Here is a 24,652-nt window from a genome sequence, read left to right on the forward strand (position 1 = left end):
CATAGCAAAGACTGAGCCAAGATTCAAATCCAGAAGATCTTGAATGTGTAAGGCAGATGTACAAAGCACACGACGCATGCAATAAAGAGTCAAAAGCGGGATATATTCATTCTTTTGGTCACTTTATTAAATGTTATATTAAATACTTAACAAGATAATAGCAGATTAGGTCATCATGGCAAATGGTGGTGTATTTACTAACATAAGAACATTCTTAAGAGGGCAAAAACAGTCTACACATATATGAAATACACCTTGTGCAAACACCGGAATCATGGAGAGACAACAGACTCGTCTCGCCCCACAAAACCCCTCGTCAACGGCACTGCCAGTTAGGAGCAGAACGTGTCAAAGAACAAGCAGCACGTTATCCCAAAAAGAGCTGCCGGGTGAAACTGGGGTGTCACAAAGCCAGCCTTGCACACATGCACACACGCACACTCACTCAAGCCTCCAAACTAGACTGGAGCGTCAGCTGGACCGATTGTGCTTTGTGAGAGCCAGTCAGTCACCAGGCCGCTGGGGACCAGCAAGTGGAACATAACGATGAGAACGCACAGTGCTATGCTAGACATCACGCCAACAGTGAGAATGACAATGCTAAAAATAAAAAAGGTCACAGGGACCAGCAGTAAGTTTTGAACAACACAAGCATTCCAAGACCAGCCGTGTTTTAAGAGAAACAATTAAAGCCCAATAAGGAGGGGGGGGGGGGTTCTTTTTCAACTCATGTAAGGCCATCAACATTTTCTCTCTTGCTCTTTTTTTTTTTTTTTTAATGGAGACGTCATTTCATCTGATTGGTGGAGGAATCTACTGGTTGTCACCAACCATACTGGTCCCATTGGGGTTTTAAAAGTGTACCGGTATAAAAAAACGGTGTTTAAACATCAATGAAACCCTCTTTTAAGGAGGGGAAAGAATGCAGCGCTTTAAAGCGCAGCTAAACAAACTATAACTGACTTGACTTTAAATACATGAAAAATGAAGATATAGAACTTGAATAACATTAAGGCGGTATATACACTTTGTATTTCTGACGAGTTTCCCCAAATAGACCCCTTTCAAAGAGTCATTTTTACATCAGGCTCCGCCGGGTCCCGGTCGACGACGGAATTACGACCCAGGTGGATAGCGGTCGAGCCTCCACCTTCTTCCTGGGCTCTCGTCTGACCCATAAAGATGGAGCGGTCCGGCTTGTGCTGGGCCCACTCGGTACCAGAGATCTGGTGCAACCTACAAGCCCTTGGATGGCCCAGGATTCTTGCCCATAGCGGCATGGGGATTCATTCCATGTAGCTGCTGGTAAAGGCCCAGCAGGTCCATTTGGCTGAGCCTGTTTCCTCCCAGCATGCCATTCTGCAGAGCCATGTTCAGGAGGCTGGTCTGGTTGGCCATGGCCAGCTGTTGCTCTTGGACCTTCCTGTTGTTTACCACCTTCTGGACGTACATCATCAGCTGACAAGAGAAGTAATAATCATATTAATAATCGTGATGGGGCTGGAATAAACATGGGTAGTGAAGAAAAAAAAAAAGATTTTTCACTGTATGGTTTTTCCCCATGTGTCAACACTGCTTTTCGATCTTTGAAAAGCACTTGCAAACCATTATGCTAAAACGAAATATTCGAGTGTGACATTGAGGTGCGCCACCACCTTTGAGCCCTTTTTCTAAATTACTTTGCTGTCTGGAAGTCTGCAAATATAACTTTCATTTATTTATTTTAAACCCGCCGGAAGGTTATTTTGTTTAACAAAAATGTAATGAACCAACGAAAATTGAAGGGAAAAAAACCCACATTTCCGTTAACAGAATACAATGAAGATGAGAGTACTTAAAAAAAAAATCCAACTAGAACTTACATTGATATATATAAAAAAAAGAAGACTATATTAGAATAAGAATGGCCATTTAAATTTTTGTCAATTAATATCATACACAGGCTTTCAGGGCTCATTTTAAATGTATTTATTTTGTTATTGCTGTACATTTGTACAGAAGAAGGAAGGCCAAACCGTCATTTTGGAATTGTAGTTTACATTTCTTACACAATATTTAGTTAACCTTTTTTTTTTAAATCCTGCAATGGACAAATACTCCATATATATATATATATATATATACATATATACATATATATATATATATATATATATATACCATAACAGAACCCAGTTACCATAACAGTGGCAGACATACAGGAAAGAGTCTCAGATATGAAGAACTGGACAGCACCAGGCCCGGACATGGTCCACACCTACTGGCTAAAGAAACTCACAGCACTCCATGAGCGCCTAGCAGCACAAATGAACCAGCTGCTGAGGGATGGGACTCACCCAGGATGGCTAACGGAAGGGCGAACGATCCTGATCATGAAGGATCCCTCAAAGGGTGCAGTCCCATCCAACTATCGGCCAATAACCTGTCTCTCCACAACATGGAAGCTCATGTCAGGCATCATTGCGGCTAAGATAAGTGGACACATGGATCAATACATGAGCGAAGCACAGAAGGGCATTGGTAGAGATACCAGAGGAGCCAAACATCAGCTCCTGGTTGACAGAACAGTCGCACAAGACTGCAGGTCCCGACGTACCAACCTGTGCACAGCCTGGATTGATTACAAGAAAGCCTATGACTCGATGCCACATACATGGATCACTGAATGCTTGGAGTTGTATAAGGTGAACAGGACCCTAAGAGCCTTCGTTGCGAACTCGATGAAGATGTGGAAAACCACACTTGAAGCCAATGGCAAGCCACTTACCCAAGTGTCCATCAAATGTGGCATATACCAAGGTGATGCACTCTCCCCACTGCTGTTCTGCATAGGACTGAACCCCCTAAGCCAAGTAATCACCAAGACAGGCTAAGGATACCGCCTCAGAAATGGAGCTACGATCAGTCACCTCCTCTACATGGATGACATAAAGCTGTATGCTAAGAGCGAAAGGGACATAGACTCCCTGATCCACACAACCAGGATCTACAGCAGCGACATCGGGATGTCATTCGGGCTTGAGAAATGTAGTCGGATGGTGACTAAGAGAGGAAAGGTAGTCCGCACTGAAGGGGTCTCACTCCCTGAAGGAACAATAGCAGACATTGAGGACAGCTACAAGTACCTCGGTATACCACAAGCCAATGGCAACCTCGAACTGGCAACAAGGAAAGCGGCTACGGCCAAATACCTCCAGCGAGTGAGGCAAGTCCTAAGAAGCCAGCTCAATGGCAAGAATAAGACCCGGGCAATAAACAGCTATGCCCTGCCAGTGATCAGATACCCTGCAGGAATAATAAGGTGGCCAAAGGAAGAGATTCAGACCACGGACGTTAAGACCCGAAAGCTCCTAACCATGCATGGAGGGTTCCATCCCAAATTCAGCACCCTGAGACTGTACGCAAGCCGAAAGGAAGGAGGCCGTGGACTAGTGAGTGTGAGAGCCACTGTCCAGGATGAAACATCCAAGCTCCATGAATACATCAAGGAGAAGGCTCCAACGGATGACGTACTCAGAGAATGTCTCAGACAATGGGGAACAGAAGATGAGGCGCTGGAAGAGGGACCATCATGGGAGGACAAGCCCCTACACGGGATGTACCACCGGACCATAACTGAAGTGGCCGATCTCAAGAAGTCCTATCAGTGGCTAGAGAGGGCTGGCCTGAAGGACAGCACAGAGGCACTCATCCTGGCTGCTCAGGAGCAGGCCCTGAGCACCAGAGCCATTGAGGCCCAGATATACCACATCAGACAAGACCCAAGGTGTAGGTTGTGCAAAGAGGCACCTGAGACGATCCAACACATAACTGCAGGGTGTAAGATGCTGGCAGGGAAAGCCTACATGGAACGCCATAACCAGGTGGCTGGCATAGTCTACCGAAACATCTGTGCGGAGTATGGGGGGGGGGGTAAAAATGTTAAAAAAAAAAAAACTATAATCAAAAATCCCAAACTCTAATAACTGGTCTGGACACAGCTTTGTTTGAGTCGATATCGTTTTTTTCACAATACTTGTGTAGCGGTAGACATGAGGCTGAAGTTCTTGGAAAAAATGTCTTCCTGGTTGCGTGTTCTAGTTTCAGGACCTGGAGCTTTAAATCTTGTGAGATGGGGCCTGACCGCGATGGTTTTTGAGGGCTGATGCCGAGTCCGACATTTGGCAGAAAACTGAATGTCTTACATTACATCGTCTTTTATTATGTGTTTAACTTTACAACATAGAGAGGAAATTGGAAAGAAATCTGGCGATTAGTTTGAATGTCATGATGTATGTTTGTGTAAAAATGGGCAACACCCCCCCCCCCCCCCAAAATGCGGATTTAAAAAAGGAAAATATCGGCTGATGCACATTGCTAAAACACCATCAGTACAATGTTGTCTTACCGACTGCTGCATGGTGAGAGTTTCTCTGTAAACAGCTTCTCTGCGTTTGGCCTCTATTTCCAGAGTGGCCATTCGGCCCATAGCCAAAGCCTGGACCTGGTTCTCAGTCAGAGTGGGGTTCTCTTCCCACTGTGGACAATTTACAGGTTGATGTCAAACACCGTCCCCAACCCCGGGATGATCTTAAGCCAATGGAAACTTTCTGCACTTACAATTCTGCCGATAGCATCCTCCAGTGACTCTCCCTGGAAATTCTTCAACGCATTTGTTGCCTCGATGACCTTCAATCGCCCTTGGTTGATTAGCTCCTATTGGCAAATGAAGATGGACGAACAATTGAAACGCCGCCTTTATTTCATTAGCATCACGAGCAGGAGAGCCCCCCCCCCCAACCCAACGGCGGGACCACTTCGAGTGTTGCATAGTGCAAATAACATGGACTGAAACGATTAATGTCATCAAGCATTGTTTATAGCGACAAAACCACAGAGGATTATTGAGCTCTGAAGTTATTATGAGCTCATTTGGTTGTTAGAGCCCACAAGATTTACTGTATCATCTACTCGCTGCACTTCCAGCAACAAGTCATTTAATTCACTGCACATTGTTGAAACGTAACCGCTTCAGAACTTGAGGCAGTCGGTGGGTGCTTTGTGTCTTTTTTTTCTTCTTGGAAACAACGCAAGACATCATGGAACTGTTTAGTCGATCAGAAAACACTTGCGGCTGAGATGATAACATGACAATGTCGAAAATGCACAACGTGTGGTAATGACCCCTCTTCGTTTTGTGTCATAGTTACACTTCTGATTGGATTGGATGAAACGACCCGAGCCCCCCCCCCCGTTGATGTGGCATGCAGTCAAGAGCCCAATAATGACTTTCGATGTCAGAGCGGTGTCTATTTGGCTTAGAGTGTCACAGTCCAAACCCGAATTAAATAATCTTTCTATATACACTTCATCTCGAAAAACATGTTCACTTTCTAGCACCGCCTCACAAATGTAATTGCGGAATCTGCATATGCATATGCAAAGGCAAAAATGTAGGTATGGAGTTGCTTTAAGAGTTCTATCAAGTTGCTTTTTATGAACCATCATTCATTTTGTTTTAAATATCTTTACAGACAACTGCGATAAGTAGCACATCAAACAGTAGTTGAAGCCAGACAAGATAAATATCAGGCCATTTATGTTGAACCTTTGCTGAATCATTTGACTTCCGGAAATGTCTGTAGCTGTTGGCTTAAATTAATGGCCAGTGTTATTTGAAAATAAATATAAATGCATAATAGGTCAATGTTGGCCGACGAGAAAGTGCGCCAGGACTTTTGACTGGTATTGTATATTAGGGCGGAACGATTTTGAGAAATAATGTCATTACGATAATATTGCAGTTGAATATGCAATGATAAAATATACGGTACATTAAGATTAAGATATCCTTTATTTGTCCCGCAATGGGGAAATTACAATCAGAATTCAGAAAGGAAAAAATGTGTTAAAAAATACTGATAATAATAAAGCATACCGACTGACCGAAATAGAGAAGATTGTTCTTCTTCCCCATATTACAGCCTTTTCAATTTGAAAATTGCATTAGACTTCTTTGCGATTGTCAATTTGAATTTAATTAACTTTTAGCCCTAGTGTAGCCCAACTTTTGAACCCTCTGGTACATATTTGAGCCACATATTCATATGTGTTATTTTTGGACTGTTTACATGAAGCATCAAATGGATGACATATTTTGGTAGTTTATTGTCGCAAATTTGTCTTCCATCTGTGACCACTGCGGCACGTGTCAAATGGTTCGGAACTGAAACGTTGGCGACTTAGGTGAAGAGCGTGACTAAAATTCCAAAGTGCAGCGTTCCCAACGGTTAAATGGAGAATTGCCAAAAGCAAGTTCCGTCCACCACTTGGTTTGGGAAGCCCTGGTCTAAAGGCCCGTGGTGATTTCCTACATCTTGCAAGCGGGTCTGAAAAGCGTTTCCACAGAAACCACCAAATAATTGAACTGTTTTGATTAGACCGTGTTACAGGGACGACAGGAATCCTCACATGGGTGGAACTCCATGTGCCAAAGAGTTCACTTTAAGGAGGTGTTCGGAAGGAGACATGAAACTGTTGCGGTCTATATTGTGTGATCACGTCATCAATGAGTGATCGTATCGCCCAGGAACTTTATTTGTATATCGCACTATGATTATAATAATTGAAACCAGCCTAAATATTTTTAGCCATCTGCTATCCCCACTGATCTTCCTCGCTACTTTAGTCAGATGTGCCAGCATGTATAAATACCTGCTGGCCCAGACATGAGGCATTACGATGTGACGGGCGGGGGTGCTGAGCTGGGCTAGCCGGCTGCATGACTGTTGTCACAATTAGCGGCGTGGACTGAGGAATGTGGTGCGACATGCTGGTGGGGGGGTCAGTGAGTCGGAGGCAGGAGAGGGGCATGTGGAGCTCATTACTTACCTCCAGCTGCTGGTTGGTCATGGTGGCCAAAGCCGCCATGTTGTAGTGGGAGAATATGGTGGAGGCGCCCATTTGGGGGTATGCCTGGTAATTGGTCCTCATGGTCAGTCCCTGAGGGAGCAAAGACAACAGTCTTGAATAAGCGCGACACTGGTTTACTTTAATATGACGGATGACTATCATCCTATTTTTGTTGCACGAACAAGACAGACAGACAGACAGATAGAATGACAACGTAAGTGTGTGTATGTGTGAGGCATACGGTCATGCCCCAGTAAAGGCCAGCAGGATTCCAATGTCTGTGTGTAATTGAAACTCTGTTGCAGATGGTTCTCTTACGCCCTGTAATCTGGCCATCCTGTGTGTGTGTGTGTGTGTGTGTGTGTGTGTGGTGGGGGTTCCATATAGACCTGGTGAGAGACAAGTGTGCACAACGAAACTGCACGCACGCACACGCACACACACAACCTTGTTACAACGTACTCCTTGGGACATAACGAATCTATGTGATAATGGTTGTTCGTTGTAACCATTTCCAATAAAATGGCCGCCAACTATGATGTATAATACAGGATCAACATTCAGAGATGTAAAAACATGAACATGTGATACAGTATAAACATGTCAATTACAAATATGTGGATATAGTACGAAGAAAACATTTAGTCAGCAAATGAAAAGTGCCTTCTCCAGTTCAGGACATGCTGGGCCCGAACTCTGCCACGATGTTGTTGCTAATACGCATGATTGTCAAAATCACAGACTTTGCCAAATTCGTAATGTCATCTGAGCTTCGTCCGGGAGACTCACTTTCAAAAGTGAGTGACAACTTCAGCCTTCACAGACAGCGAGATTCGCATCGTTTATCAGACGTTTTCATGCGCTCATGTCCGCCTCATGCCTCCAGAAGTACAGTCGTGTTGCTAAGCTGCGAAGGGAAATCTCGCGCTGTACATTTTGTTCATATGCAAGGTTTACTATTTTGTGGGAAAAACCTGGCAGTTATAACGAAGTTTACATTATAAAAGGTGTACGTTTGTAAGCAAAAATCGGCAAGTGGAAAATTTATTTCTATGAAATCAGGACTTTGAAATGTGAACATTATGGGGTGCAAACAAACAGGGTACATTGAAAAGAGGTTTGACTGTATTGTGGAGACATTCTACAAGAGTTGAAGCTTTAAAAGCTTCAAACTAGCTATGGACATTGGGTCACTTTATCACGCTCTTATCCTTTTTTTTTTTAACTCTGCAGATTTAGGGTGACTTAATGTTCACCATTTCTTGACCTTGACCTTTGAAAGAGATCCTGTGAAGTGAATTCTGAGATTTAAAAAAAACAAAAAATTACACTAGGGCTGAACGACTACCTGAATTCAAATCAACATTGCAATGTAGTGGAATGCAGTTTTTAAATTACAAAGGCAGCATTTTGAGGGGTGCTGTTCTTAAATCATTCAAATTTGACATGGCTGTGAACAACTCTTCTCTGTTTCGTGTTCAATTTACAACACATTTTTATTTTCACTTCTTTTTTTTTTTTTGCAGGACTCATTGCAAAGCTGCAGAAGCAATTGAAAGACTACCACTGGACCTCAGTGCCATTGTTTCCCCTGTGAGTGGAAAACCCTGTGTTCTCCTGACAGGCAGACAGGCTCAGGGAAAAGCCGCTTATGGCACACAGGGGGCAGAGGAGGGAGAGTGTGTTGGAAAAATAATCATTAGAATGAATTAGAATCTAGGATTACATGAGGAGAGGGGAGACCTACTCACGCTCGCTTGCACCATCACGCTTCACGCACGCGCACACACACACATTTATTGCCCTTTGATTCGACCGATAAAAAGACGGGACAGGAGGGAAGAGGAGAGGAGTTGCAAGGACTGGCCACAAAAGGCTACGAGACAAGCCTGTTGTGGATGGACATCGACAGGTGGCGGAACCGTCATCTCATAAAAGGCTCGAACACATTCAGCGAAGGTGTCCCCCAACAGGGTACTAAATTCAATCAAATATGCTTGCTTTGTCACTAATGGCTTTCTGTGTGATGGGAGAAATGGAGAAGATATTAGGCTGCCTTCTACAGCACTCCAGTGACTTGTATTAACTGCAACTGATTGGAAATACAAAGCTCCTTGACAAACACGTAAGTATAGCTTACAGTATTTTCACGACTATAAGGCGTCATTAAAAGTCTTACATTTTCTCCAAAATGGACAGGACGTCTTATAATGCGGAGCGTCTAGTGTATGCGCCGAGCTCCAAAACCTGACTGAGAGCACTTCTGGTCGACACGCTGTTTATACAGAGAAAAGGCGTGAGTGACGACAGGCATGCGGGAAGTCCGCCAATGAGTGAAGGGTGGGCGTGTAAGAGGACGCTAAAGGCACGCCTCTAGCAGGTACCAGTCGCCAATGAGTGAAGGGTGATCGTGTAAGAGGACGCTAAAGGCACGCCCCTAAGCAGGTACCAGTCGCGTGAGTGCATTGTAAAATGGCTAAATAAAGTACAACCGAACTCAGTTTTGCTTCCGTTGCCTTTTTAGAAACGTGTTTTTAGCGTGTGTTCGTAAGTCTTAGCTGCTACGTATGCTTTAAGCTAACATACCTGGTATGTTTTAGCGTGCATGCATGCTACCGTATGCTTCAAGCTAACGTGTTTTTAGCGTGCGTGCATGCATGCCGTATGTTTAAGCTGGCGTATGTTTTACCATGCCTGGCTGCGCCCAATAATGCAGTGAGTTTTGTGTATGTGTCAAATACAGAAATAGCACCCGTTACTGAGACTGCGCCCAACAATACGGTGCGCCGAATGGTCGTGAAAATACGGTCCTTTAGATGACAGTTGAATGTTCTCAAACATATGATGCAGTGCACGTCACACTTACCTTCTTCTCTGCTTCATATTCAGCCCAGGCTGCTTTGCGATCCTCCTCGCTCAGGGCCTCCTCCTCCTTGTGGTCCAGCAGAGAGTCGTGCTCATGATAGCACACAATCTGGTCCTTGTGGGTCTGGAGCAACTCAGCCAGGAAGAGGTCCTACAGCGGCCAGAGTGACAAAACGAGGCAACGTGTCAAAGGGAGGACTTTTAATTCATCACTGCGTGCGCTCAACACCCCAGACACCAACACACCAGTAATTAATGGTCTAGTCCAGTGGTTCTTAACCTGGGTTTGATCGAACCCCGGGGGTTCGGTGAATCAGTTTCAGGGGTTCGACGGAACCTCTGCCATGGAGGTTAAGGTACACCCGACTCAACATGTCGATTAGTTATGACACGCCCGCTTGGCCATCACTGACTGGTTCATTTTGTCCACAATGAAAAAACGTATACTTTATAATTATACTAATTGTGTTTACATTTTTTCTGGTTTTAATAAATGCGTTTTTTATGTCTTGAATTAGTAAAAAAAATTATACTCTTTATTTTTCACTAATGAAGGGTTCGGTGAATGTGCATATGAACCGGTTGGGTTCGATACCTCTAACAAGGTTAACTCATTCAGGACCAGCCAATTCTAAACCAAGTCTGAAAAGACATATAAACACGTCTTTGGGACTGAACGAGTTAAGAACCACTGGTCTTGTCATTATGAAGTTGTGGATGATGCTATTCTACTCCAGTCCTAGAGGTGGAGGTAGCAACTGACTGAGCCTTGGCTCTATCAGGATCGACACGTAAAGTGTTCACATTCCTTGATTTGTGCCATACACGTGAAATGGCAATTTTTTTTCCTTCTTGCTTTTCCATAGATACAAACGTAGGCAAAAACAAAACCTCCTTGTTGCATGTTTTACGGAAGTAAACAGAACATGCTTTGTTGGCAGAGGTTAAAGAGCCTCAGTTTCCATGACAACACTTTTATTTAGTGCAATACCCGAATAAAATTAGTCAAGCAGTGCCAGACTCCATGTCCACAAACATGGCTCAAATGACCGTACTCTTGTTGCAGAGGGCTGTGCTTTGTCCTGGCTGAGCTTTACATTAAAGTGGAATTTTTTGAAAGCGGAGACGTCATACGATGGCTGCATCATTAACCTCACACAGGGGTTCCATCATGCTCCCCCTTCCATTGTCCAGCTACCACTGAACTCTGACAATGAGTGTGAAGTCTGCGATGCAAATTAATCATAGATGTCACTGGTGCAATGCAAGCGGGAATACAAAACAGACACACAGTAGGATGAAAGGAGACAGTGATTGCAAATCTGTACAGAATAAGAGAGAAAATAAACAGTGGGCCAGACACGGTGAAACTGGATATCTCAAATTAAGAGATGTAAGACAAGCAGAGAAGCTTGTATACACACAGAATTCACGCGGTTAAAACTACTCAGGCCACCAACCCGAGCAGACAAAGACCTTGCCGCAGTGGGCCATTACAGCTGGATTTGAATGAGTGGCATTTTTCAACATTTTCAAGGTAAATGGTCACCAGTGCTGGAGGTCATATGACAATACAGATGCTCACCCTGGAACCAGGTGCATGCTGGGATAGACTTGTATTTCCCCTCCAGCATCGGCTCTAGGGTGGTCCGGGCCATTTCTTTTGGTGAGCTGTGCGCGAATGTGACCCGGTACTAATGATCGTCAGTAACCTGAGCCAGCCTCTTGGCTTTCTGATGGACCTGCAGGGTAAAGCCTATCGCTTTACTGGAGAGGTGGAAAAGTGAGAGCCGCGGGGTGGGCATATGCTCGGAACAAAATGATGTAAGTGAACCCACTCAATGAGCATATGGGGGATATGATTGGGTACTTCTGTGGGGTGAAGGAGTTGTGGCATTTGAAAATGTATGTTTATGGACTGAAGTGACAGGCGAGCGAAAACTTCATATTTTAAATACTGTAAAACCCCAAACAAGACTGATTAACAATGAAATTCATCAGTGCATGCGACCTTTTCAAGAATTTAAGCTTTTATATATACAGTATATATATATATGTGTATGTATGTATGTACAGTATGTACACACACACACACACACACACACACACACACACACACACACGTATCTGCATGTTACGAAAAGGTCTTTCATGCCGGTATTCAAATGATGTAATGCAGTTTCCGAACGAAGCAGCCCTCACATCACGAGAGATGAAAACTTGGGAGTCGACATAAGCGAACCTCATTTGGCCTTTACGAGCTGGCACGGGGCATCCATGCGTACGTTGCCAATAGACTTCAGCTTTAAAAAGCTCAGATGCAATTAACCACCTGTCGGCATAAACTTCAGAATCCATGAAGGCAAAATTCATTCAATTTAGAAACCTTCTGAAGTTGAAAACAAGTGCCTTACTTCTTCATTGTGATTACTTTAAGCCAGCCGCTAAAGTGACATGTACTTTTACTGCCATGACAATAAACCTCATGTAAAGTACCAAATGCATAATCTATATATCTATCCATCTGTAAAAGATAGATGAGAAGTAAAAAGCTTCAAACACCACACAAAAACTAGCATTGTGCATGGTCAGTATATTTTGTAAGACCTCAGTATACACGTCTCTGTCGTGGCTGCTCAGTGCCATATCGGAGGAGCCTTCTGAAGTCTCCATTAATAATAATAGGACGTATGCTGCTGGGCTTTGTGCTGACACCACCAACACATCATTTCAATTTCCACCATTTTGAAAAATTATAATAAATCAAATGTCGAATGCCATCCCCTTATGAATTGTTTGACCTTTTCAACGATAGTTTATAACAGAGTTTGATGTGGCGGCTGAAAATGCACGTGTGTGTGAGCAACAGGGGATCGAAGACAAGATCCCATAAGCAGGAATGCAAGAGGTCGAGATATTTGTAATAGCTAAACACAGCCAGTCAAAACTCCCTCGCCCACAGCTGCATACGAGTTAAACACACACACGCACTCACACACAGCTAGCAAACAGTGCTAAACAAGTTTCACTGCTGAAATGCACTTAAAACATGGAGCTGTGCCTGACAGGAGGAGGCCAAGACCGCCCTTAGGACTTTACCATCTACACCACGAACACATGCCAAAGTTGTTTTTCCTGGCAATCACTCAATTAACAAGAGAAAAATCACGTTCTACAAACTCTAATTATATCTACATGTTGGGAACAAAACTGAGTAGACCCCCCCCCCCAAATATACAGTATATATATCAAAGGATCAATACAAATGTAGACCATCTTTTAAAACACTATTAGATCAGGGGCCAATCCAGACAGCTTGAACTCAATAGAAAACTTGATGCGGTTTTATGGAAGCTTGGCTCCGTCATCTCTCCATGGAGTTTTCTGCACACCAATTTGACCTTGGAGGAAAATACCATGACATTTTTTGTTATGGCTATGGCGCTCCAATGTTTAAGACAGCTGCGCGTAAGTAACACTGTCTGCGTTTTTGGATACGTTTGGTTATCTGGTGTTGTATTTCACTTTTTCACATTGGACGCAATTGAGCTATCACAACCTAAGGTGAAAAACTCTTAACAAAGATTGATGATGGAAACTGTTCAGCATGATATCTGCAGATTTTTGGCGGTGCTAGCACTGGCTTCCCTGCGGAGAAAAGTTGGAATAAGTAGAGTTATGCATTTGGCTACCTGGAGTCACCACAATTCAATTAGACTCAACCAGGCGTTGAGAGAAATGCTTGTCACAAAACTCATCAATTCCTACCTACACAATGTAACTCTCATTGATGCGCACGATGACTGGACTGGAGTATTTATATTTCCTTAAAAGAGAGGGGGGGGAAAAAAATCCCAATTTACAAATGTCATACAACATCACAAGTGTGATCAATAATAAAAAAGTAGAAATTGGTTCTCGCTTTCATGCTCAATCAACAGCAACACTTTAGAAGGGCCATTTTAATAGCAATGCAATGAGCTCAGACTAATAAATAGTGCCATGGGAAGGGAAAAACAATATTGAAGAGAGGAAAATTTGAGGTACTGTGTGAAAATTAAATCAATGCATGGTCAAGATAATTGCCTATGCCTGATGAGGTGAGTGTGTTGCTTATCGCGCCGACGTAGCCTCCCTACAGCTCCGAAGGTGTGTGCTTTGGCCTAATGATCACTGCTCCTGTCACCTGCTACGCGCAAACCCTAACATCTACACATTGCCCGCAGTTTCGACTAGAAGTTGACAAATTCTCAACAAGTGGAGCGGTATGGTGTATACAGCACGCTAGGCCGGCGGACCGTTCTACAAGTGGATGCTTGCTCCCATGGATGAGCAGGAAATAGGATGTGTCTGGAAGGGTGGGAAGTCGAAACCTCATGTCTGGGACGCACAACCTTCTTTGTCATTAAGGGGAAGCACGCCTGCCTCTTTTGTCTTCAATTAGTTTCTCTGAAGAGCACACAGACATCGTTAAAAGAGGGGTTTAAATAATGACCCTTCATCAGGCAGGGGGAGTCCAAGGGGAGGTTAAGAAAAACAACTTTACTGGGCTCGCTTTGAACATGCAGTGGTAGAGAGGTGAGTCAGCATAACAGATGGCTGCGAAGATCATGGGTACACCATGGCAACAGAGCTGAGAGTAGCATAAATGAAAAATGGGGGCACAATAGACGAGGCTCGGCAAAGTATGAACTAAAGAGATACGATCTGAGTCAGGAGCTGAAAAGGGGCAACACTCAGGGCCAATGGCAAGCGCGTTACATTTAGTATTATGTCGACATCGCTTCAGTTTGCGGAGTGAAGATCCTTATGCTGTGACTTGACTTACTCCCTGTCTGTGCAGAAGGCAGTTGGCTCAAGGCATTAAGAGCCTTTCTGACTCATCTTCACATGAGTCCAGACAGAATTCCTTCCATCTAACTCTCAGCTCTGTTGCCATCATCAGCAGCAGCAAGTTGCCCCAAACCGGCAGCTTGTCAATAACTTTAACCTCACCCTTGCTGTCTGAAATAAATGCTGATATCTCATTACATGGACGCGGCGCACCAAACACATCCGTGCAAAACATAGCTTCAAAAGTGATTTGACTCTACAGTTGGAAGCTACAAGGGTTTAGAGCCGTAATTTCAGTTTCACACTAAGTTGATTCTGTGCTCCTACCTGTTCATTAAACCATCGAGGGAACATTGAAAGATGATTTGGACTGTGTACTGTAGAACGACGACAGATGGCTCAGTTTGCATAAGCGGTGTTTATTTTATCCGCCGTGTTTACAGATGTCTGCTAAGAAACCTTGTTCAAACCCAAACTTAAAGCATCTCAACACAACAACAAAAGTGAATCAACTCTCTGGACTAAAAAAAGAGTGAAGGCAAGAGGTGAAATTAAGAGATCAACAACAAAGTAAATGATGGAAAGGAATGAGGAAAAAGTGCAGGTTTATAGCAGCATCGTAAGGCGGAGACTATTTAGTAAATAGCAGTAAACAGATGCGTGCAGCTGCGCTATGCTGGATGGCTCATGCGAGTGCAGTGTGTTCCCATTAAAACCCAGGGGACCGAAATAACAACGTAAAAGTGGGTGGGGAAAAACTATTGGCATCAGAATGCCGATTCACTTCACAAAAAAGGGCACAAAAATCATAACAGCGGGCAGAGAGAGTGTTGCAGAACTCCTGTGAGGGCAATGCAACATCTCTGAAGAACCACAAACAAGTAATATGGCCTGAACTCCAGCAATGGCAAACAACAGTTACAACGCAAGACCTAACCTCTTGTCTTATGTGTGGCAGTAAAAACTTTGCTCAGCCCATCAAATGTGATCAATTGTATCGTAGTAGTCACACTTTATCACATTGGAGTACATACTGACTGGTAGCTAACATGGCACAATTTAAACACACAAGCACCCACTTTCACATTCACATCTATCATTTACTGAAACTGACGTTTTAGGATTTAAAAAAAATAAATAAATCGAAGATAAAGTATGAATAAACACTTGACCGACAGAGGAGCACTGAAAACACAGATACTGTATTAGTAATGGCTCGGCAGCTTGTTGGACCTAAATAAATAAAGAACACCATAAAGACCTAATGACACATCTGAGTTAGTCTAGATAGGGGTGCCCAATACGTCGATTGCGATCGACCGGTAGATCGGAGGAGGGCGGGGGCGACCCAAAACATTTGTGTGTCTGTGTTATTCATATGATATATTTTTGAGTCAGTGCACACCGCACCCGTAGCATCCTATAAGTCTCACTTTCACAAAAAGTATTACAAAAATCAAATCAAATAAAAAAGCAGGTCACCTTTAACCTACGGTGGCGTGTGGCCTGCATCACCGGAAGTTGTTAGCGGTGAGCAGTCTGGAATTGCAGCTTGCGATCAGAGCTGTTGCGCTATATCTTTTATTGTTGTTATTATTCTCATTTCAAGATTGTTTCAAGTACAATTCACCGAGGGCACGGGCAAAGAATGGGAATCTGGAGGCTGGGAGAAGCATTTTAAAACGGTACAGGTGAGCTACGACTGTTAACATGCTGCAAAAGTGCGTCCCATGCCTCGTCTCAGGTCTCTAGTAAGGTAGATAGAGATTTGATTTTCCCAAACTTTTGCGTCTAGTTTATTTTTCTATTTCGTTCATCTTAGGGGCCATTATGGCTATTGCTTATCCGGCCGGGCATGCGTGAGTAAGTGCGTGCATATGCGCGCGCGCGCGTGTGTGTGTGTGATAACGGGTCATTCGCGGGGGGTTGGTTGATGGAAAAGTAGATCTTTGGCCAAAAAAGGTTGGGCACCCTTAGTCTAAATTTATTAGTAGACTGGTCTGGCACATGAGTGCGACGTATAGGACTGGTATATCACCGATTTACCTTGGGGAGCATTGGTGTGGCTTTCTTGCTCTTCTTCTCTGAGGGATCGTCCAGCATATCAGGCTCAAAGGTGTAGAGCTCCGCCAGCTCGTTCATAGTAAAGTGCCTTTCAATCTGCTGCTGGTCCACCACTCGGTATGACAAAGACTGTTTGGTAACCTGCCGGTCGTAAATTTTCTCTTCCATTGTGCCCTGAGAGGAGAATATGAGAGGAAAGAATGTCCAATGAATATAACTTGGAGGGCTCCAAAAAGTTAAAATAGTGTGCAAGTTTCAATTTGGCACTACAAGTAAAACTAAGCTTACAAAGGTACAGAATCAGTACAGTTTCATCACCAGACAAAAGTTAATTAATCCATGGAGATGTGCATCAGGTCTTTTTCTGCTGTTACCATGTTTGGCCAGCACAGTTTTAGAATATCTGCTGGCTGCTCAATGCACAATAACACAAAAACAAACAAACATCGTGCCAAGATCACCTGTGCCAAGAACCTGTAGACAAAGACTGTCTTCAGCTGGCCAAAGCGATACACCCTGAATATACTCTGGATATCAAATGAAGGATTCCAAGAGGCATCAAAGATAATGACTCTGTTGGACGCCACCAGGTTGATCCCAAGGGAGCCAGCTCGTGTGGAAATGAGGAACAAACGACCTCTGGAATGGTTTGGAAGGCAGAAAAAGAATTACAAAAACGATGTCTGATTTGCTTCATTACAGACATTTAGAACAAATCATCACCTTGTGTTGTTCGGGTCATTAAACTCCTCAGCCCACTTCTTCCTGGTGGTGGCGTTGGTGGAGCCATCCAGGCGATAGTAGTCAATGTTCCTGAACCACTTGCCCTCACCTTCACAGACACACGAGAGTGAAGAAACATGCTATTCAATGTCACCATCAAACTGCTGAAGAACCTCCAACAACATGTCACCATCAACTAGGCCAGTCCTCGCTAGCCTTCATGAGCACAGTTCAGCGTGTTTCCAATTAGAGTACTGTGATCTTTTCATTACAAATTACAAACCCTTGAGCAAATATTTTTGGTGGAATAAAAAGTCAAGGTCTAATCATTTTCAAACTCAAAGTAAAAACAGCTGCTGAAGTTTAATTAGGAATTGTGACCTTACATTAGTGGCGCCATGTTTCTATAAGAGAAGCTATGCAGAGAGGCTGAAAAACCAGTTCTCTGCTAACGACTCTGCATCTGTATGGAATGGCCTGAAAGCAATCACTAACTATAGAATGCCATCCCCCCAAACAGTGAACAATAAGGGTCTTGCTAATGAATTAAACATGTTTTTCTGCCGATTTGAAAAGGACACCCCCATTTCCCACACACACCCACCTCTACCAGAAACTACTCTATCTACCCCTCCACCCTCTTTTTCTCCACTACAGATCCACGAACAGGACGTGAGACGGCTCTTCAAGCAGCAGAAGATCAAGAAAGCTGCGGGGCCCGACAAAGTGTCCCCCTCCTGCCTGAAAGTCTGCGCTGACCAGCTGGCTCCGGTCTTCACACAAATCTTCAACAGATCTCTGGAGCTGTGTGAGGTCCCATCCTGCTTCAAACAGTCTACCATCATCCCAGTTCCCAAGAAATCGGCAACATCGGAACTGAACGACTATAGGCCTGTCGCCCTGACGTCTGTGGTCATGAAGTCCTTTGAACGCCTTGTGCTGAACCACCTAAAGAACGTCACCGGACCCCTGCTGGACCCTCTCCAGTTTGCCTACCGGGCAAACAGGTCTGTGGAAGACGCAGTCAACATAGGTCTGCACTACATCCTCGAGCACCTCGACAGCACAGGGACCTATGCAAGGATTCTGTTTGTGGATTTCAGCTCTGCGTTCAACACCATCATCCCGGAACTCCTCACCCCCAAACTTCTCCACCTCGGTGTGTCCCCTACGATCTGCCAGTGGATCCTCAGCTTCCTGACGGGACGGACACAACAGGTGAGACTGGGAGCAACAACATCATCAATACGCACCACCAGCACTGGAGCCCCACAGGGATGTGTCCTCTCTCCACTGCTCTTCTCTCTCTACACAAACGATTGCACCTCAACAGATCCAGCTGTCAAACTCATAAAGTTCGCAGACGACACCACAGTCATCGGTCTCATCAAAGACGGCGACGAGTCTGCGTACCGCCAACAAGTGGAGCAGCTGGAGCTCTGGTGCAGCCGACACAACCTCGGGCTGAACACGCTCAAGACTGTAGAGATGATCGTGGACTTCAGGAAACATTCTTCTCCACAGTTGCCCCTCACACTATCCAACTGCCCTGTGTCAACCGTCGAGACCTTCAAGTTCCTGGGAATCACAGTCTCCCAGGACATGAAGTGGGAAGTCAACACCATCTCCATCCTGAAAAGGGCCCGGCAGAGGATGTACTTCCTGAGGCTGCTGAGGAAGCATGGCCTGCCACAGGAGGTGCTACGACAGTTCTACAAGGCAGTCATCGAATCAATCCTGTGTTCTTCCATCACGGTTTGGTTTGGGGCCGCCACAAAAAAGGACAAAATCCGACTTCAACGGACAGTTAGGACGGCGGAAAAAATCGTTGGCACCGCCCTACCCACTCTTGAGGACTTGCACACTGCAAGAATCAAGACAAGGGCACGGAAAATCCTCCTGGATCCCCCGCACCCTGCCCACCACCTTTTCCAGCTACTCCCCTCAGGCAGACGCTACAGATCCATGCGCACCAAATCCAGTAGAGACTTAAACAGATTCTTCCCTCTAGCCATTAACTCCTTAAACAGTCACTGACGTAGTCACTCTTCTTGTACTACAAATACTGCTACTGGTTACTCTAAAATGGTTCAATGATTTGTTGTTTACGATGATACTAATGCAGCGTGTTATACCGGAGACAAATTCCTTGTGTGTTCTACATACTTGGCCAATAAAGATGATTCTGATTCTGATGTATGTACGTATGTATCTATGTATGTGTGTGCGCGCTAAAAGGCTAAATATGTGGACAAGACTACGTGCTAAATGTGGGCTTGCTTCAGGGAAAGCATGGAAAATTATTACCCAAAAGGTAATGCCGGCATGTTTTTGTATCAGCACCCCTCCCACCCCCAAATTAATAAATGAATGAATGAATTTTGGGGGCACCAGGCAAAGCCCATAAAGTGCCACATAAATCAGTACCTGATACTTGGCCAGGTTAGCACATCATGACTAAGAGCAGCATGACAAACAAAACATTCAGAGGGAAACTGATCACAGGCAAATACAGGGTTCGATCATTCAGTCAAGTAATTAACAGCCTCACAAGAGAGCCAAATGACAACTTCTTAAATAAAAGAACATGTGGGATGGAAGTATAAAGCCTACCTTTGTATGGTGAGATCTTGTCTTCATCTGCAGCTCTGCAAGACAGCTCCAGGAAATCCTCAATCAGGTCCAAAGAGATAAGAGACTGACTAAACACCAACCTGTGGATGGGCACAAAGATTCCATGGTGTCAATTTACTTTTCAAAACGCTATCCCATTACACTACACACCAGACACACACAAACAGCACATTCCAGAGATGTGTGCATATTCTCAGAGCGCAGACATTCTTACACTTTATCTTCCACTTCCTCTGCCATACGCAGGATCTCAAAGAGCACCGTAATTTTTCCTGAGTGATCCATGATTTCAGCATCAGCCTCAGTGACAAACTCCTTGTGCCAGTCAGCGGTGGGGCTCCCTGGTGCCGAGCCAGAAGGTTGAGCTTCTTTGCAACAGAGAAGCACAAATGAGTCTTAAGTCTGTACACAGCCCTCACCACAACAATTAACTATCCAACAAACAATGCTCATAAACACAACAATCTCATCATTATTGTGACATGAATTACCCAATGTAAATTTCTTGAGAGATCTGCAATTTGGACACAATATAAGAGTGAATGCCCTCATCTTGTACAGTGTCGACAGGCCTACAAGCTGTGAAGCCACATCTGGCCTTATTGTTTATCGTCACATTTTGTCCGCATTGGTTGTCAAGCTCAATTACATTCAAATAGAACATGAAAAGCTGTTTTCGGGGCTTCAAACGTACGCTCTTCTACAGGCTCAGCCCTGTTTCGCCCCTCTCCATTCCTGCCTCGGGAACTGGTGTTCCACTCCTTTATGACTTCCACATCATCGCTATCAGAGTCATCAGATCCCTTCTTTCTTCCCTTGCCTTTCTTCTTTTTCCTATTAAGGAGGGACAGTGGAGGACACAGGGTCAGCGAGAGTAGCAGATGGAATAACAGGGGGAGTACAAATGTGTCTCTGGTTTTATAAATGTTCAACACGGAGAATCGGAATCTTTACTTTTTTTGCTTCTCATCCTCTGAGCTCAGACTAAGGGATGACTCTTCGGACTCTGAGGCGATGAATTCCTCCATGCTGTCTTCGTCAAAGAAACCCTGAAAGAGAGAGGAGTCGGATGAGGGGTACCAAATACAGATAGATGAAGCTTTGAAGCGGAATCGATGCAAATGCACATTTTGTTTTTCAAAAAAGTGGATGATCATCACTTTCATATTTCCTGTACAGCGCAATAGCGAGGTTTCGTTTCATCTTCCCATACCTACCCTGTTTTCCTTGCTGATGTAATCCAGCTGAAGGCACCAGGGATGGGTCCAGATTCTGCTGAGCATCTGGAAATCCTGGAAGAGTTTGGTCCCTGCGCGGCCTCGGCCCCCCTCCAAAGCATTCCCCACACCTGCAACAGGAAAGAGAGGATGAGATGCATGTGAACATGTCAGGCTGAAGCCTCGTCTCTCGATACAGAAAATGTTGTGCAGAACACGTAGAGGGGTCTAATTTATGACTGAAACGTGCATATATCGTCAGAGGGCAAAATCCCCTCAGTACAAACTTTGTGGTGGCAGCACCAATATCAACTATTTTGGGCTATGGAAACAGCACTAATGGAAGAAATGTTCGACCCTTGCAGACTGCCTGGTGGTCTGAGGGTGGGGGCAAAGACACGATGGTGGAGGTCAGCAGTCAGAGTCACAACATCAGCACGTTACCCCGTGGGCAACACTGCTGCTAATGAACCACAGCACACAGCAACAACCCCCTCTGGCCCTATTAGTCCTTCGTAATTGCCAATCCTCCACCTCTTTGTTTTCATTTTTTCTGCAAAAAATTTGATATTCCCCTCAACCACCTCAATGTCTTTCCCTTTCCTTTATGCCCCTAACATCACCCCCCACAACCCTCCCAGAGCTCTTCATTAGAGAGACGTGGGAAACCTGGCTTTAACACTGCTTGCGGCACTCTGCCAGCTGCCACACTTAAATGCGCACGCACATGCACACAGGAAAGTCTACTAAACAACTTATCAAAGATGCATAGAAAAGTGAGAGCAGAGAGAACTCTGGAGTTAAAAAAAAAAGAAAAAGAATTCCAATAATGTCATCCGGTGACAGTAGCACTTTGAATGGATCCAGGCTCATCAATATTTATGCATATTGCTAGTACACGTCGATATTAATTTATTAGCTTTAATCTTTTCTAGGAGTTACCTTAAATGTGATCTTAGCAGGCCCTAGACATCATGCTGCAAATAACCCCAAACAACATTATTCTGTTGTCAAAGTCAGGGGACAAATCAAATGGATCTGCGCTAAAAAATTAAAAAATGTTTCCATGCGGCTTGCATCTCACCCGTAAAGTGCTCCAAGTAGTATCTGTAGAGTTTACACTGGAGTGGAGTTACTCTGATGGACAACACATACTCGTGCTTGGGAGGCAGGAATTTAGTGAGTGCTGTGTAATCTTTCCTCTGGGAAAAGCAAAAAGATACTTTTAGCACCACCGATGTGAGGACAGATTGTCTTCTATCAATCAGAGGGCAGTACGTGTTACCTGAACACATCCAGCCAACATCTCGTACAAGATGTGAGCCCTTTTCTTCATGATGCGGACATCTTGCATTGTAGAGTCAGCACACTGCCCATTCTGAATGGGGTTGATGAAGCGATTGCGGAACTCTTTAACTGAGCCAAGCAAATTTTCCTTAATGAAGTTCACCATGCAGTGATCTGATAAGGGGACATGAGAATTAGGAATAGTCATTTTCGGATCGAAATTCAAGTATTGTCGGCAGGCTTACATTCAATGAGGTTATTTTGAAGCGGAGTTCCAGTCAGCACAACCCTCCTCCTCGTCCTGATGGAGTTCATGGCTTTGGACACAGCCGATGCCTCATTCTTTAAGATGTGACCTTCATCACAAATCACCAAGTCGGGACCTGAAGGCAGAGTAAAGCGAAAACCAAAGGAAAATCCGATGTTAAATGGGACCTGTATACTATTCAACTATTTTTAATTGCACTGGTCAACATTTTTTATATGAGAAGCAATTAAAACTTTGATTAATTTTTTTGTATTGATTCCAAACCTGCCATCGTTTTTTCTGCAGCACATCAGTTTTTAATAATTATAACAATATAGTAAAAATAACACTGTTGCAGTATATATAGTAATTTATAAATTAAGAGTTAGTTTGGGCAATATATATGTGTGTGTGTGTGTGTGTGTGTGTGCGCGCGCGCGCTATAATACTGCATGACCAACCTGGGTCTACCAGAGTCTTCTGGAATGTCTCTTTCAGCTTCTTACTCTTGGTGTTCCTTCCCTGTGTCAGGTTTCGGTACATCTCATAGCCAATGATCATAATACCACCCATATCTTGCCACTGCTGGAGGGCAACCGCTCGTTCCTGGGGCCTCTTTACTGTGGCCAGCTCTGTCACCTGTTTAATACAACACGGATCACCGGTTAATCCTCCAAAAGTAAGGTTCGGTGGCGAACAGCTGCCAAAGCAAATAATTACCTCTAAACACTCATCGTCTTTCATTCCCTCTTGCCATTTCTCAAACTCGTTGACCCAATTAAGGACCGTGTTGAGGGGACAAACCACCAGTGCCGTTGAGAAGTTGAGCTTCTCACAAAGTAGCAAAGTATGAAGAAATGTTACCACCTACAGGGGACAAAGGAGAACTACAGTTAACAAGTTTCAATGACAAATCAATTGTGTAGGACTGTCATCCAAAATCTAGTTAAACATAATACACAAAAAGATGATTAATTAAAATCATATTTACTATGAATTTTGCATTGATCCCAATCAACAATTGATGCTGCACTGGAGCAGTGTAACCTGAGATGCTCTGTGTCCATACACTTCTAACTTGTTCACAGCTTGTCTCCTTACCTGTAGTGTTTTTCCCAGACCCATACAGTGGGCAAGGATGCAACCAGAGCCGAGTGACTTCTTAATCTTCTTCACGGACTCACAGCAACAATCCCACATGAACTGCACCCCTGGAAACATGACAAAGATGAAAGAGCTTCTCAAATTATCAAAAACTTGTTTTTGGCAACACTTCAAATTCTGACTAAATTTTGTACAAATTATTTATGTACTAATTCGAATCTATTTACATAAATTTAAAATGACTTCTTTCCAGTGCCGCTGTAAGTAAGTTAAAACAATTTTCAACAATTAACCCGGGCCTTATTCTTTGTATAACTCAAAGAAAAAACAAAAACATGAAAGTCTGACAATGTGGACTCAACATCGCTTCGTTTGTTTATTGAACATAAAACATATACAGTAATAATTTGACAGAAAGGTAAGTAAAATAGTAAAAAGGAAAGAGAAATCAGTCATCATTCAACACCGCTATTATGTTCAAGGGAGTAGGAAGAAGTAAAAAACGTATCTAGTCCTACCCCGTGTTAAGTGTTTATATCTAATAGATCATTTTTATATCAATCAGAAAAGAAAGTAAGAAGTCTCCATTAAGGCTCAGGCTTTACCCTTAACCGTGATATTTTTACAACTTTTGGTTTGTATCGGGATTTTATCCATACACACCCTGGCGCTCTTGTGTCAATTTTCTCTTGTATTCATAATGGATATTGCAATACCTTTCTCTATTTATCAATTTAGTTCTGATTTATTATTATATTTAATGTAAAGAATTTATCACTAACTCTGA

The 24,652-nt window shown here is 43.8% G+C and overlaps 1 protein-coding gene across 5 annotated transcripts in view; it reads right to left on the reverse strand.

The window, feature by feature from the left end:
• Positions 1–105: 105 nt before the first annotated feature.
• Positions 106–24,652, reverse strand: part of atrx (ATRX chromatin remodeler) — a 48,875-nt gene continuing 24,328 nt past the window's right edge. For 3 of the 5 annotated variants that reach the window (XM_086105667.1, XM_086105665.1, XM_086105664.1), the window contains 19 exons: positions 23,863–23,972; positions 23,482–23,628; positions 23,223–23,400; positions 22,760–22,897; positions 22,513–22,688; positions 22,312–22,429; positions 21,228–21,358; positions 20,965–21,059; positions 20,705–20,844; positions 20,225–20,378; positions 19,990–20,090; positions 17,377–17,485; positions 17,115–17,292; positions 16,636–16,827; positions 9,758–9,907; positions 6,871–6,981; positions 4,600–4,695; positions 4,388–4,516; positions 106–1,458 (listed from right to left, as the gene is read on the reverse strand). In XM_086105667.1, coding sequence (XP_085961793.1) covers positions 1,237–1,458; positions 4,388–4,516; positions 4,600–4,695; positions 6,871–6,981; positions 9,758–9,907; positions 16,636–16,827; positions 17,115–17,292; positions 17,377–17,485; positions 19,990–20,090; positions 20,225–20,378; positions 20,705–20,844; positions 20,965–21,059; positions 21,228–21,358; positions 22,312–22,429; positions 22,513–22,688; positions 22,760–22,897; positions 23,223–23,400; positions 23,482–23,628; positions 23,863–23,972 — 2,675 coding nt within the window. In that variant the 3' untranslated portion in view covers positions 106–1,236. Of the gene's footprint in view, positions 1,459–4,387; positions 4,517–4,599; positions 4,696–6,870; positions 6,982–9,757; positions 9,908–16,635; positions 16,828–17,114; positions 17,293–17,376; positions 17,486–18,114; positions 19,009–19,989; positions 20,091–20,224; positions 20,379–20,704; positions 20,845–20,964; positions 21,060–21,227; positions 21,359–22,311; positions 22,430–22,512; positions 22,689–22,759; positions 22,898–23,222; positions 23,401–23,481; positions 23,629–23,862; positions 23,973–24,652 lie in introns of those variants that run through there. The other 2 variants (XM_086105666.1, XM_086105668.1) reach the window with 2 other exon arrangements.

Source organism: Hippocampus guttulatus, chromosome 2, assembly GCF_054856545.1.
Source record: "Hippocampus guttulatus isolate MCC_2025c chromosome 2, RoL_Hgut_1.0, whole genome shotgun sequence".
Lineage (NCBI taxonomy): Eukaryota > Metazoa > Chordata > Actinopteri > Syngnathiformes > Syngnathidae > Hippocampus > Hippocampus guttulatus.